Here is a 14,799-nt window from a genome sequence, read left to right as displayed (position 1 = left end):
CTTTGCGATATGGAAGTGCAAAAGACAACTGAAAGGGAGGATAGTTTCTATATATGTGGTTTCTATTAAGGGACAGAGGAACGATAAGAAATGATAAGAAATCAAGGACAAGGAGTGTGGTGTAGATAAGTGAGGAAATCCGATCATTACTACAAATTTAGTTGAAATTTAAATATTTTAACTATGGTGTGTGAGCTGGGCCCCTGGGTGCCTCCTGTGCGAGCTTTACCGGGGATGTCCTACCGGGAGACTAGATTACATCTCTTGTCTGGCCTATAGGAACGCCTAGGTGAGTCCAGGAGGAGGGGAATGGTTTGCTGAGGCTGCTGTCCCCCAACAACATAAAACGGATGGATGGATATATTCTAACACTTAAAATAAAGATTCCAAAACGGAAATGATCGAATAACGTATGAAAAAATGTGCTCAGAAATTAATGTATATGTGTATTGTTTGAATGGACCTGCTCTGACTGATTTTCATATCACAACGAATACATGACTGTTTCCATGCGTTGTCTGTGGTAGACTACTCAGTCATGAATCGGGTCAAATAGCTTTTTTTGTACGTTTTGGTTGTAACACTGAAAAAAGATATCGTCAAAATTACCATGAAATTATAAACGGAATCAACTTTCAAGTAACAATGTAACTATAACATGATTTAAAGTTTCCTCTGAAGCTGATTGGTTCTTTATGTCTAGATAATTCTAGAACGTTGGTCCTCGATTCTGATAGGCTTTGTGCCAAGTAATTAAAAACTATTTACTGCTACTAATCGGAAGCCGCACACCTTTAATCGATTTACAATTCAGATATCATTAAGGGACCTATAGGTAGCCTACACCTCTCTCAACATTAAACAGCCTCATGGTCAGAATTAGCATACCACGTTTGTATTGCAGTTGTTGTTTTTTTCTTCTCCAACTCAAACACCTGTGTTATATAAGCGAGCCACTAAGAATCTTGCCGGTTGCCTGGGTCCTTTAACTGTGGGAAAGTCTGGTGTGAGAAGGAATCTAGCTTTGAGAAGGCAGAGATTAAGCTATTCTGTTTGGTGACAGTTGTATTTTTGTCACCACTCGTTTCATGTCGTCAGCGGGGTCCCAGTTTAACGGGCAGGCGGGTGCACACTAAGCAGTTTGAACTCCCCTTTTTTAAACTTTCTCTGCGGAGAAAGCCTTCGGCGTTACAACTAAAAGGGCTTTAACACAAAAAGATGCGACTTTTGGTGTCGGAGTCCCTGTGATGAGAGCTGTTTCCAAGAGATGAAGTGGCTGATGAGAAGCATTTTTGTGGAACTGCTTTTGTAATACGCGACTGAATGTCTTTCTTGGTGGTGGTGCGGCACATTTCGCGTCTTCTCTGATAGCCTGCTTTTACCGGAGATGTAAAAATGAGCGAGCGGGTTACGCTGAAGCGGCGCACGAGGGTTTTAACGGAAGGACCGACTAGTGCTGGTATCAAACCTACAACCTTCTACTCGCAACACCATCTCTCCAGCCAATAGACTGCTCTGCCTCCCTGAGTCCTCCCACTAAAAACAACCTGTATCGCATTTATAGTATGGATATCCGAACGTTTCACCTCGCTCAAATTCATATTCACAACTTTCCACCGGGAGTGGGTTTAGCCTAATTTGTAAGAAATTGTGATACATTCTTAGAATGACCCTCACTTTTCCGTGTGTTCCAGTCATATTCTGTGACTCTCTGTTATTTTTCCCACGTTTCTATTAGGATTTCAGAGCCCCCGAACACTTAAAAGAGTTGTAGCCTAAATCTCGTCAGCTCTCATGGGACTGAGGCATTCGTCGCGTTGTTTGCTGCTACGGCGGAAGATGGCGGAGGCGGACAGCTCAGAGGTAGGGACCTTGTGGTGTCCTGCACCGCATTTAGCGGGACCGGTGAACTCTCCGTCTGGTATTTTTTGATCGTGTCAACACATTTGGTGTAGATATTATGCATATCTCTGTATTTTTCAGCGATAATTATGGAGACGAGTTTAAGAATAGATTTTGCACTGATGGCTTGTAAGCTAAGTAAAGTGCATGTCCTGCAGATGTCAGGACAGCTCTAGACTCAAAAGACGCATGGAAATGCAGTTAAAATAGACGATGCATATGGAATATTTGCATTTTGACTAAGTGGTTCATTACTGATGCACGGACATGGGCTGCTGAACGTGATAATGTCCGCTGTCCTTGGTGCTGAAGCGGAACCTGCATCTCTTGCCGGCTCCTCCATGAGTGCACTGTGTATCACCGCTGTCTCATATGTGTTATGGAAATGGCTTTACAATACAATTAAAAAACATTTCAGAGTTTATTCTTGGTTTGAATTGAATGATCTCTCTAGAAGACCGTTATTAACCTGTAACCTATGTATTCCCATAATTTCGTTTTAAACCATTAACTTGACTGTGATGTCTAAATGATGCTACAAACTCTCCCTTTTTTTCTTTTCTTGTATGTCCTTAACAGAGGCAGCAGCCTGTAATGTCCCCCATTTCTCAGTCTGCTCAGCCCTCCCCACTGCCTAAACCAGTGCCTACTACCCACCATGTGCCCTGCGTTCCCCATACGCCTCATGTAGCAGCACTGGCCACCTGTCCTGGTCGAGGCAAGATTGCCAAGTTCATCAGCCCCGAGGAAATGACATCACGGGACTACTACTTTGACTCTTATGCTCACTTTGGCATCCATGAGGTATGCAGACAGGGCTGGAAAAACAGCAGCTTGGTATGATTAGAATTTTTAAAAAAAGGCACCCCCTTGACTCTTTCTATCTTTGCCAAGGAATTTCAACCATGCTTGGCTGGCTTTACACTAGTAGGATATGTCAAAAAATAACCTAAACCGATTTAACACTATAATATACAAGGACAATTGGGCTTTTATTTTGATTTTGATGCATATTCTTATGCTGTATTTTCAATAACTGTGAACCTTGTGCATACAGAAATCAAACCTTCAGTTCAGTAGATCCACTTAAGGTAACAGATGCCAAGGGAAAGCCTAACGAACGACTAAAAGCAACAAAATGGAGACAAATAAAAACAGAACTCTCAGAATCTGCCCTTAAAAGGAGTTTGAGATTTAAACAAAAGCATCTGCAACATTTTTGAAATTATTAAATTTATCGAATAATAAACTCCCAGCATGAACCAAACTTTAAGTATTAAAAGTGATTTCATGGGGGGAATTTAAGAGTAGCTGACAACTGACAAAACACAAGGCTTTTCTATTACCAAGCACCACTAAAAACATTATATGCAGGGTAAAAATCCATATTCAGCACTCCAGTAGTAAAAAGTGTTTGTTTGTCTTTTAAAACTATCTGAAGTAAAGTGCCAAGGCCACAGCCCAACTAATGACCTTGGTATGTGACAAAGAGATGGTGGATAAGTTTAGGAACATATAGACCTCTTAAACAGTGTCTGCATTTAGCATATAGGTCAGCTTTTTGTCTGCTTGCAGTCAACCAGTGTGTCCTGATTAAAGCAGTGCAAAGTGAAAAAGAAGGAAAGTGGGATATGTGAATGGGCTCAGGGAGATGGGTATCAGGCAGTCCCCAAAGGCTTTGTGTTGTACTCCTGTCTATTTCAAGAAGCTCTGCCACTGTCACTAACGCTTTTGGCCTAAATACTGCCTTTTCCATATCATTACTCATGGAAAAAAAATCAATGTATTCTCAAAACTGCCCACACTTGCCACAATGTAGATCCATTATGTAACATAATGTGTAATATGTATTCCTTTGAGGATTTTTATGAATCACACCGTTCTTTGGTAGTTGAGTTTCTGGTCCTTTGTATGCGTGCCGGTACTGGAAAAATCATCAGGTAACATGGACTCTTACTCTTATTTACACTGCAGGAGATGCTGAAAGATGAGGTGCGGACACTGACCTACAGGAATGCCATGTACCACAACAAGCACGTGTTCAAAGATAAAATAGTCCTGGATGTCGGTAGCGGCACTGGAATCCTCTCAATGTTTGCTGCCAACGCCGGTGCCAAACATGTGTACGGGGTGAGACAAATAGATGAACTATCTGACCACAAACAAATGCTTCACTGCAATCAAACATTCACTGCTGTTGTTTAAATCTTTATGAGAGAAATAGTTGCAGTCTACACATATTTGACTTCTGACTCCTCCATATCAAATACATTTATTTTAAAAAAGTATCCTGGCTTTTTTAAAATGTATCTTAAGAGCTTGTCAGGCAAACTCTGTTAGACAGAGGCAATAAGAGACACCTGGCTCCCCTTAGAGAACAGCTGTGAGTGACAGGTTGGTGTTGTAACCCACAGTTGTGTATGATTTATAGGCTGTAGTATACCCATGAATAGGAAGGTTTAATCATGAGTTTTCATTTGGCACCAGATCTGAGATGACTTATCTGGAAGAACAGCAGCTGCATCCATAGACACTGTTATTTGCACTTGAAGATGCAAAAAGCCCCTTAGTGTTTTTAGATGGATTTGATTAATTTTTTGTGTGTGTTTACTCACACTAAAACCCATGAAATATTTTCTAATTATTGATAAATTGATCAAAAAAGTGCTTGTTTGTTTTTAATTTAAAGATAGACTAATAACTCCATGTCTCGACCTTTTAACTGGAAGTTTTTTTTCTGTGATCCTGCAGATTGAATGCTCAAGTATATCTGAATATTCAGAGAAGATTATCAAGTCGAATCACCTGCACAATGGTAAGAAGAAGTATTGTTTCTCATTACTGCCATAATCCCACATCCACCTATCTGAAGACAGAACGATGCAAACATATCTGGTTGAGAAGTAGCGTGTAAAATCTGTATATTTCCATCATTACCGTCACACTTGACAATATTAGTCACAGTCCTGATGGTTAAATGGCAGCTCGTCAAATAACAGTAATCTTTGCCATCAATCAGAATCCCCTCAGTGGGGCTTATTACCATTGTAAAATGCCACCCTGAACTTCACAGAGGGAGGATGGGAAACAGATGCTTGGTTTCATAACCTACATATTTGACATTAGGCTGGTTTTAATTTAATCTTTTATATTTACATTTCAGGTACTTGGCTTTTGATCCCCTGAACATAGACTAGTGGTAAAGTTATAATGTCTGGACTTCCGTTTATGCATTAATAACTATAAATATTCCAAAAGTAGATGTAGAACTGACTATCAGTCATTAGAAAAAGGTAATTTAACCTCCAATTGTGTTATTAGGGGCGGAGTATTGAATTGCTGAATTTTCCTGTAATTTCTGAATATTTGATGAATGAAATTTTGTGACTAGCTCAATTTACAAAACCTTGGCATAAATTCAGTAACTGCCCCTTTATGCTACTTTAGAAGGAAAGCATCTGTGCACTGCATTCATTAATGTTGTGGAACACAGATGGCTTAAATTCACTGAATGAATGAACACCTGCCGTGAGAAAATGTATACATTTTTTAAATTATTTTTCCTTATATTTAGTAATGAAATTAATGATATATACTGCACATCATAGGTCAATTGGTAATACAAAACTCCCTGCCGTGTAACACCTCTTTAAATTGGTGGTGTCTTCTTCCTCTGGAGGTCAAAGATGTCAGAATGGGGAAATGAGACAAATAAAATGCATGCACCAAAAAAAAAATCAGGCGCCAGATGACAACAATAATTAAGTTGTACTAATTTACAGCAATCCCAAGGCATACAAACATTGTCATTTGAGAATAAAGTCATTTGCTCTAATCTGATGAAGAAGCTGTGAAGTAATTTACTGCCTGCTGTTTTGTGGCTATGCACACTGCAGTCATTACCATCTTCAAGGGCAAGGTGGAGGAGGTGGAGCTGCCCGTGGAGAAGGTGGACATTATAATCTCAGAGTGGATGGGCTACTGCCTTTTCTACGAATCCATGCTCAACACGGTCATCTTTGCCAGGGACAAGTGGCTGGTAAGATGGTGCTGCGGGAGGTTTGGGGAGTTAAGCAGGGCTTTATGTGCGTGTGTGTCTGTGAGTGGCTGGCTGGACAAATAAGGCTATTTGACACATAGACACAGCACACAGCGTTGAAGTGGAGAATTTACTGTACGCTCGCTTGCATGTGTCTGCTCGCCAGATGCTGAGGTCATACATGAATGATCAGGTTGCTAACCTCAATGGCTGTCAGCAGGCTTTGAACTCAGCACATGTGATCTTTTATTACATGCCAGGTGTGTGAACAGTATGAGTGATTGATGGCCTTTGTGTGTGTGTTCACTGGATACCTGACTTTTTTTTTTCTTCTTGTATTCAGAAACCTGGAGGCCTGATGTTCCCTGACAGAGCAGCGCTCTACGTGGTAGCCATTGAAGACCGGCAGTACAAGGACTTTAAGATACATTGTGAGTAGTTACGATACATTTGTTGCAGTTTCATTTAAATTCTTTCGGGCTTCCTCTCAGCTGTGTTTAACTAGTGCCCACTGTTGCGTCACAGCGTGATGGTTCCTGTGGATGAGTAGTAGATAAAGTGCACATGAATGTTTGTTTAAATTTGGTTTGTATTCCGAACTGATTTAAGTAGTCAGTAAAACCAGATTACAGAAAGTCCAAAAGTTACATTTCAGACTCTACAGGTGTGAGTTGGCATGTTAATGTTTGTGGCAGTACAAAAGACTGAACAAGTGCTTACTTTGCTGGGAGAAAGCCTCTGTGAGGGTGAAAGGTAGCAGCCTAGGTTTGGGTCAGACCCGAGGCCCTTTCTTTTCCCACTTCATGCCTTTCTGTCTACTTTATATATGGTCTGATAAGGAGTCATGCAGCAAGACAATGATCCCAAGCAAAGCATCAAAGGTACAACAGAATGGCTAAAAATGGAAAACAAAACAATACTGCTGTTGCAATGCCCCAGTTAAAGCACAAACCTGAGTCTGATTGAAATGCTGCGTTGAGACCTTAAGAGTTGTGGATAAACAAATGCCCACAAACCTCAAAGAACTGAAGCAACACTGTAAATAAGAGTGGGCCAGAATTCCTCTACAACAATGTGAGAGACTGATAAAGTCATGTAGAAATTGCTGTTAAAGGTGGTTTTTCCAAGCTGCTAAAGTGCATAGTCCTGTGGAAGTTTTTTTTTTGTTTTTTTTTACATGACTGCAAATGAAAGTCAGTTTCTTTGACCAGCTTTAGACTTCATCAGTTGCTAAATTAAAATACTGGGTTCCACTCTCCTCACTAGTAGAGCAACTTGTTTATAATGTAATAATAATAATGTATACTTTATTGATCCCTGTGGGGAAATTTCTCTCTGCATTTATCCCATTCACTCAGTGAAGCAGTGGGCAGCCATTGGGCACCCGGGGGAGCAGTGTGTAGGGACGGTACTTTGCTCAGGGGTACCTCAGGGTAGTTGTTCAGTGGATTCGAACCCCCAACCTACCGATCATGGGGCCACCACTCTACCTACTGAGCTTTTCCTGCTTGCCTCAAATGCTTCAGATGTTTTCAGTCCCAAACTGAAAACATCTGAAAAGAGCTAGCTACTTCTAAGACTGAACCAAAACCGTGAAGCTGTAGGTTATAAAACCAAACAGTACTTTATGTGACAGCGACAAGCCATAGATTGTTCTTAAATGCTGATTAGTGACTGCAAGGGGAAAAAAACCCCAAAACATGCCACAGTAAAAAGCAGTACCTTCTGCAAAAGTGGCTTAAATGTACAGGGTATTTATTGGGTTATAGCCATAAAGACCATAAGATTAAAAATTGGGTGAATGCAAATAATTTTTAATTTAAGTGGAAGTAGTTTAATCTAGCATTGAAACCTGTTGTGCAGCAAGAGGTTCAAAAGCATTTAAACCAGCGTGTTACTTTTTATCCTGAACTGCTTTCTCTGCTCCAAACTCACGGCATGTGTTCAAATAGCTAACACAGCTGGAGGGCTGAGCTTAACCTTGTGATCCAGTATTAAAGGTGCCATTCAAACCTGTACGTACATCGGCTTTGAATCTGGGTCAATAACGCCTACTGAGTTCCCTTTCACTGCACAGGTGGCCTCCTGTGCTTTATTACATCTAAACATACATAAAGGTACATTCTTTCACATAAATCCCAAAAGAACTCACTTTACCCCAAACCCTCACACTCTTATTTTTAGTTTTTTTTGCGTTGGTGGCACACTCACCATCTCATGATACAGACTTAGTGTTTGGCCTCCTGACAAAGCAAGGTGGAGTGAAGGGAGTGGGGGAGTGGGAGAGTGAATGTGTTTTTTGGTGTGTTTTCAGCCCAAATTATAATAAAACAAGGATGCCAGACATTCTGGAGGAGGTAGAGGAGGAGGCCAGAGTATATTTTCGGGACGGCTTGTCTTTCTCCACATACGGCCTGGATAGACAGAAAGACAGCGGGACTGTTCTTCCTGGCAGAGTCAAGCGCTCTGTTTTATTTTCTCTGCTACCTTTTTTGTGCTGACAGCTTAGCAGGAACAGGGAGAACAGAGCTTTGCTTGTGCCTGAAAACTGAAGGAGAAAAAAAATCCAGAAAACACATATTGTGTGCATGGTCATTCACATGGGTATCTGGTTTGTTTTTTGTATGTACAGGGTGGGAAAACGTATATGGGTTCGACATGAGTTGCATTCGCAATGTGGCCATCAAAGAGCCTCTGGTAGATGTGGTAGATCCCAAGCAAGTGGTGACGAACGCCTGCCTTCTGAAGGTTAGTCTGCATTTGCACCAGTTTGTGAACGCGTTTTGTCTACAGTATGATTTCATACCTGTTTGTGGCACATATCCAAACACTTTTGTTTTTCTCTATCTCCTGGGTACATGAATTCCCAGAAAAAGTCAGACAGCTGTGATCCTCTGTCACTGTGAACATTCCCCATCTATTGAGTCTATTTTCTAGTACATAATAGAGATTTCTGGCTGGCTGTAATAGGCTGCAGCTCTGTTTTCATGCTTGAAGATACAACAGAAGCTTGTCTTTCATCTCGCAAATGAACAGAGGATGAGAGCATTCACAGAGGTGATAGCCTTTTTGTTTGTCCCCTCTACCTTTACCTTTTCTCTATTTCACTGTCCCTTTTCTCTCCATATATCATGTTTCTTTCTATTCCGAGCATTTTATGTCTTCATTGCCCCTTTTTTCATTATCTCTTTCTCACATCATTTTATAGTCTCGTTTCTCACTTTCACTTTTCTAATCACTCCACCGTTCCTTTCATCTTGTGTCCCATTCTCTGATTTTAAACAATGTCAGGCCTCAGTAGTCTGAGTGAATAGGGAGGTCTCACTCAGTCTCTCCCTCTGTGCGATGGTGAAATGTCACACAAGAGCAGGCATTGAGTCACCAGTGGGAATGAAATGGGCTCTCCATCAGTGTGATAAGCGATGGTCTTGCTTTTGTGTTAAGAAAAGGTGATTCATGTGTTAGGATGGAGGAGCTTAGCCACTGACATGGCCGTCTGAAATTTTATTCTTACTGCAGGTATCTTTTTTACATGTATGTATTCAGGGCATCTTCACCCCAACCCACCCCTGCCAGCCACTTCACCGCTTCTTAATTCAAACTGCCAGTCATTCCTCGCCTGCTAAAATTACAAAGTCGCTCCCGGGAATTTTTTTCTCTCCTCCTACAATTTGCTGTATACGATACTGGCCTGGTATCATTGGAAAGGACAGAGGTGTTAAATCACAATCTGTCATGGTGACGCCACATGGCCGAGTGCTCCAAAGCCCAATAGGCTGGGCAAGATGAACAGGTTGCAATTTAAAATAAAAATCCCCCTCCATCCTCCTAAATACAGCATCATCTACATGCAAAGCAGAGATGCACCTGCTCCTCTATTTTGAACCCAGTGTGATGCCTAGCAGGTGACAAAGTACTTAGATCTGTGGCTACCTCAGTAAGGCAGTTTGATATAAAACACACACATACACTCACACGTACAAAACCTCCCTCCCTTGTAGACATGAGGGAGGACACCCACACAGCATGTGTAGTGCGAGCAGGCTTCATTTGCCAGCCGTGATTCAACCTGTGGGCTTTCACACACACACATATTCTTGCACATGCACAGTAATCATGGTGAATAATCAAGAAGCATTGACATACATGTGCCGCATGTGTATGTGAGAGATCGCAAATGGTGGTGGCAAGTTGCAAGCCTGTGATTGTACAGTGGCTCTATTCTGAAATAGCATGGTTATGGATTTCAAGCTCATTTGCCCTGACATATATAACATCAGCTACTGGCAATTTTATTTTCAGGAAGTGGACATCTACACTGTGAAACCAGAGGACCTGTCCTTCACCTCAGCCTTCTGTCTGCAGATTCAGCGCAATGATTATGTCCATGCTCTGGTCACCTATTTCACCATTGAGTTCACCAAATGTCACAAGAAGACTGGTTTCTCCACTGGTGAGGCTAAACAGGAGCCTTTTTTATTTTAAAGACTTTTGAGATTTAAACCTCTGGGTCAATCAAATAGAAAAAAAAATTGTGTCACATATTTTGGTACAGTGTGTGTAAAAGTCTTGATCAACCCTGGTAACCAGACTTCAAAATGTTAAACTGGTTTAACTGGTCGTTCTCCCAGCTTTCTGATAATCTTCCAGGGTTTTTCATTAGATATTGGCTGCTTTTTCACTTATTTTAAGGAAGAGGAATATTTCTTATTTGGTAAGCCACTTAACACTGACCTATGAATCATTCAAGCGTTAAAAAAAGGCACCTAGTTCAAGGGATGAATCAGTTTTATTTCCACACATAACAGATAACGTAGCAAAAAACGAATTGTAATTTTATCTTTTGGAACTCTGCGACTAGCAATTCATTACAAAAATACATAATTTGTTCCAATTCTTTAGCTGAATCTATCAAAAATTCCAAAGACACCACAGTTTAACAGCCCTAAAATACTATTTCTGGAGCAACAAGGTGATTCCTAAGATCTATTGTTAAAAACATGACATTTCTGAGCATGCTGGGTAGTCTAATTAACAAAATTGAGGACACTGAATGGGTGGAGGACAAAAGAAATGACAAAATTATCTACAGCAGATGAACAGTGTCTGAAATGCATGTCTTTTAAAAAATAGAAAAAACTCCAGAAAAGATGCATCTGGCACTTTGGCTGATCCATCTACGGCTCAGTAAAGTCTCATGAGAAAGGAAGGGTGCCTGCAAAGAAGCCATTTTTAAAGCAGGAAAACAGGAATGAAAGGCTGAGGCATGCCAAATTACACGAGAACTGAACAGAAAATAAGTGGCAGCAGGTGTTATGGAGTGATCAATCCAAAACTTACATTTTGGATTTGTTTAAATCATCAATATGAACCAAGGTGTTTAGGAAAGAGTCACTACAGCCATCTGTAAAACACAGTGGAGGCTCTCTCATGGTTTGGAGATGAATTTGTTGTGGAGGTGTGTTGGGGATCTTGTCAAAATCGATTCAATAACAAACACAGAAAAGTGCAGTTAGGTTTGTGCCACCGTGCAATATAATGTGGAAAGAGATTGGTAACAGTTTGATTTATCAGCATGACAATGATCCCAAACACAGAAAAACACACATGGAACTATCAGTCATGAATCGAACTATCAATCAGGGGTTGGCCAGAGCCTGAATCTCTGGATCATCCCAACAAGGAAAAGATCAAAAGACAGCCAACATCCATGGAAGAATTCTGAATGTCCTTCAAGAAGCCTGGAGAACTATTCCTGAATAAAACTCGTTTCAACAAACTGCTGCACCTATTTCACATCATTGAAGGAAAATATACAGAAATGAGGGGTGATTCAAGCCATTTCCACAGTACTGTACTATACATTTTTGATATTACTTTCTCCATGTGGTGCTTATATAGTGAGGTTGTGTTATGCTGCATAGCAGACAAGGACAATTACTTCCCAGGATTGTCTATCAGGACTCTATTGCAATGTACCCAATGCGATGCAACAGAAAGGTTTATGAAAAGAGTGGACAACTCCTGTAGTTCACTTTCAATGATAAAACAATTCTAAGGAACTTTAAATGTCTACACTCACAATCTTTTCTGAAACTTATGCCTTAAAACACATATTCTCCAAATCCACTTGTTATTTAACTGAAACACCAATGAGTGACATTTCTTTTTCACTTGTGATCAGTTTTATTTGTCACAGCAAGTGTGTTTCAGAACTGAACTGAGGTGTTCAGCGATTCACAGATTTCAAAACCTGATATAAATATTATTTCTCCTAGATTATTCAGTTATTTTACACCACAAAAGTTTATAAAATGTATAAAACTGTAGCCAAGGATACATGAAGATTTGCTTGCACCGTTAAGCAGATTCACATCCTGGCTCGCCCCGCAGCCACTTGAGTAGTTTGAGCAGTGAATCAGTGGATATTAAATGGATGGCGCTCCATTTCTGCACCTTAGCTCTTGGCTACACTCTGCTGGTGTTACGTGACCAGTGTTTGAACCAGCAGAATCACCGCGCGCGTCATCATGCTGTTGAGGACACCTATTATAGTGAAATATGTTATGCAAGCTTATGTTAATACATTCACGCATCCGGTGCTTACATAATATCGCGTAGAGGAGGTTCTGTTTTTTGGCTGTCTGTTGGCCCTGAGGCTGAGCATCACCGAAGGAGATCTCTTCTATCTGCCTCTGTATTTTTCCCATTGGATGAGAGAATTTCAGGCACTTTGCTGTTATATTTCTTCTATGCTAACATGCCGAAGGCAGTCTAGTGCCTGTCAAGACTACTCTGTAAATCTTTTTATTTCCCCTACTCCTCTTTACTCCTCTTTGCCTGTTCTTACTGCTTCACCACCATTCCTCTTTAACCTAATTTCAAATTCTCTCCTCCTCTCTCTTTATCATCTCCACCATCTTTCATTTTCACTTCCCTGCCTTTTCCCTTGCCCTCCATCACATCCTATCTTTAGCTCCAGATGCCCCAAGCACACACTGGAAACAGACTGTGTTTTATTTAGAGGACTACCTAACTGTCAAGAAGGGAGAGGAGATCTTTGGCAGTCTTGCTGTCAGGCCCAACGAGAAGAATGTGGTAAGACTAAAAATTTTCAAGACAATTCTCTAGACTTAAAAAGGGAATTTACCTAAATTACAACAGCAGCAACATACTTAGAAATATAATAAAGATATGGATACAAATAGTGGAAAAAGTCCTCTTTTTACTATAGATAAACCTTCAATTAGTAAAAAAATGCCATATTTTTAACATCCTGTTTTACTGTAGACTGCCTCTAATAGCGCATATTTGCTTAGCAAGCAAAAAGTAGCTGGTTTAATTCCAGCCTGAGCCACAAAATCCCCTTTGGGGCTGCGTCAGGAAGAGCTACCCACTACGGTGACCCCTTGTGGCAAAGGAGCTGCTGAAAAGTAGCTGCTTCTTCTGTATCCTGACCACACACCATTAAATAACAGAAAATATTCAAATAATGGTATGTGTCCTATGTTCCCTGTAGTTATTGTTAATAATAGAAAATGTCCTGTTTATTTGCTGTGTGCATGCAGTTAATTAACAGAGAATCTCTTTTCTTTTTAATTAATGAAATATTTCTTACAGTGCTGCATGTCCTTCGCCTTTTTGGTTGTGTGTAATTCTTTGTAACTGATTACTTCAATTCACTTTTGGTAATGTTTGTTGCAGCGTGACCTGGAGTTCACCCTTGAGCTAGATTTTAAAGGACAGCTATGCGAGGCTGCCATTTCCCACGACTACAAAATGCGTTAGGAACAACAGACCAAGCCGTGCCGCAGACCTAGCCTCAGCCCCTCTGGTCAGCGAGGGGGAGGGCACAGGCTCTCCAATAAGCATTCCAGTTTGCCAGGGAGGGCATCTGGGCGCATCTGATTGGATGCCATCAAGCCAGCATCTAGGTGATGTCATCACAATAGGCACGTATCTATCAGCAATAGTGCCATCATGTGTACCAACTTGATTGACTCGGGCACCTCATTGAATGTATCATCCTACTTGATTTTTTGGTCTGTTTCTGAGAATTATTTTGATTGATGTATGAAATGAAAATCATTTATTTATTTATTATTATTATTACAATGAATGGAAAACGATTAACTTGTGTGATGTTAAGAGGATTATAGCACAGTCATTAACTGTTTTACCTTTAGTAACATTTATTACATATTGTATAATTGTATAGAGAGTACAGTAATTCATTGCTTTATTTTAGCAAGTATCTGCATGTGAATCCTTTTTCATTTTTTAATTTCAGAAAGATGTGAAATGGAATTTATTTCTTTAATTACTGAGAACTTTGGTGCCAGAAAAAAGAGAAGAATGCCTCAGAACAGTAACAAACATGATGCAATTATGCCATGTACCACTTTGTTTAGAGATCGGATGATCAAAGAATATGGAAAAAAAAAAAAGAATGTGGTGATGAATAAAATGTCAAAGAATCAAATAATTTATCCCGCTTTCATTTCAAACTTGAAGCAAAGATTCTGTTATGAAAAGGCTACAGTATACTTCTGATTTTCCTCTTAGGTAAAAGGATTTTATTTAATTGCAATAAGGAATATTCTAAATACTACAAAGAGACAATTTTGATTTGGCATTTACAGGTAATGGCACAACTTTTTTTTTTACTGTAGAGGAGCTCCTTTCATTAAAGTTTGACAGCAGTTTGTTCACACAGACTATACGGACTTCTACCGCATATTGATGTAAGCATTTACTGCCTTCCTGGTTTTAAAGTCCATTACTCTTTTCAGTTTTGTCTTCAAACATTTTAATCTCCACAGAAAAAAAAAAGATCTGCCTCTCAATAAACTGAGTAT

The 14,799-nt window shown here is 40.2% G+C and overlaps 1 protein-coding gene across 1 annotated transcript; it reads left to right on the top strand.

Annotated features, from left to right (window-relative positions):
• Positions 1-1,024: 1,024 nt before the first annotated feature.
• prmt8b (protein arginine methyltransferase 8b) lies at positions 1,025-14,184 on the top strand. Its single transcript, XM_005733464.1, has 11 exons — positions 1,025-1,640; positions 1,739-1,863; positions 2,482-2,706; positions 3,877-4,032; positions 4,654-4,717; positions 5,799-5,941; positions 6,285-6,372; positions 8,574-8,689; positions 10,244-10,394; positions 12,918-13,039; positions 13,646-14,184. The coding sequence occupies exons 2-11, from the start codon at positions 1,795-1,797 to the stop codon at positions 13,727-13,729; spliced, it is 1,218 nt and encodes a 405-aa protein (XP_005733521.1). The 5' UTR covers positions 1,025-1,640; positions 1,739-1,794; the 3' UTR covers positions 13,730-14,184.
• Positions 14,185-14,799: the final 615 nt, after the last annotated feature.

The sequence above is a fragment of the Pundamilia nyererei genome, unplaced genomic scaffold (assembly GCF_000239375.1).
Source record: "Pundamilia nyererei isolate P.nyererei 1_Seehausen unplaced genomic scaffold, PunNye1.0 scaffold00052, whole genome shotgun sequence".
Classification (NCBI taxonomy): domain Eukaryota; kingdom Metazoa; phylum Chordata; class Actinopteri; order Cichliformes; family Cichlidae; genus Pundamilia; species Pundamilia nyererei.
Note: the sequence above shows the minus strand (reverse complement) of the source record. Positions and strands in the feature narration are given on the sequence as shown.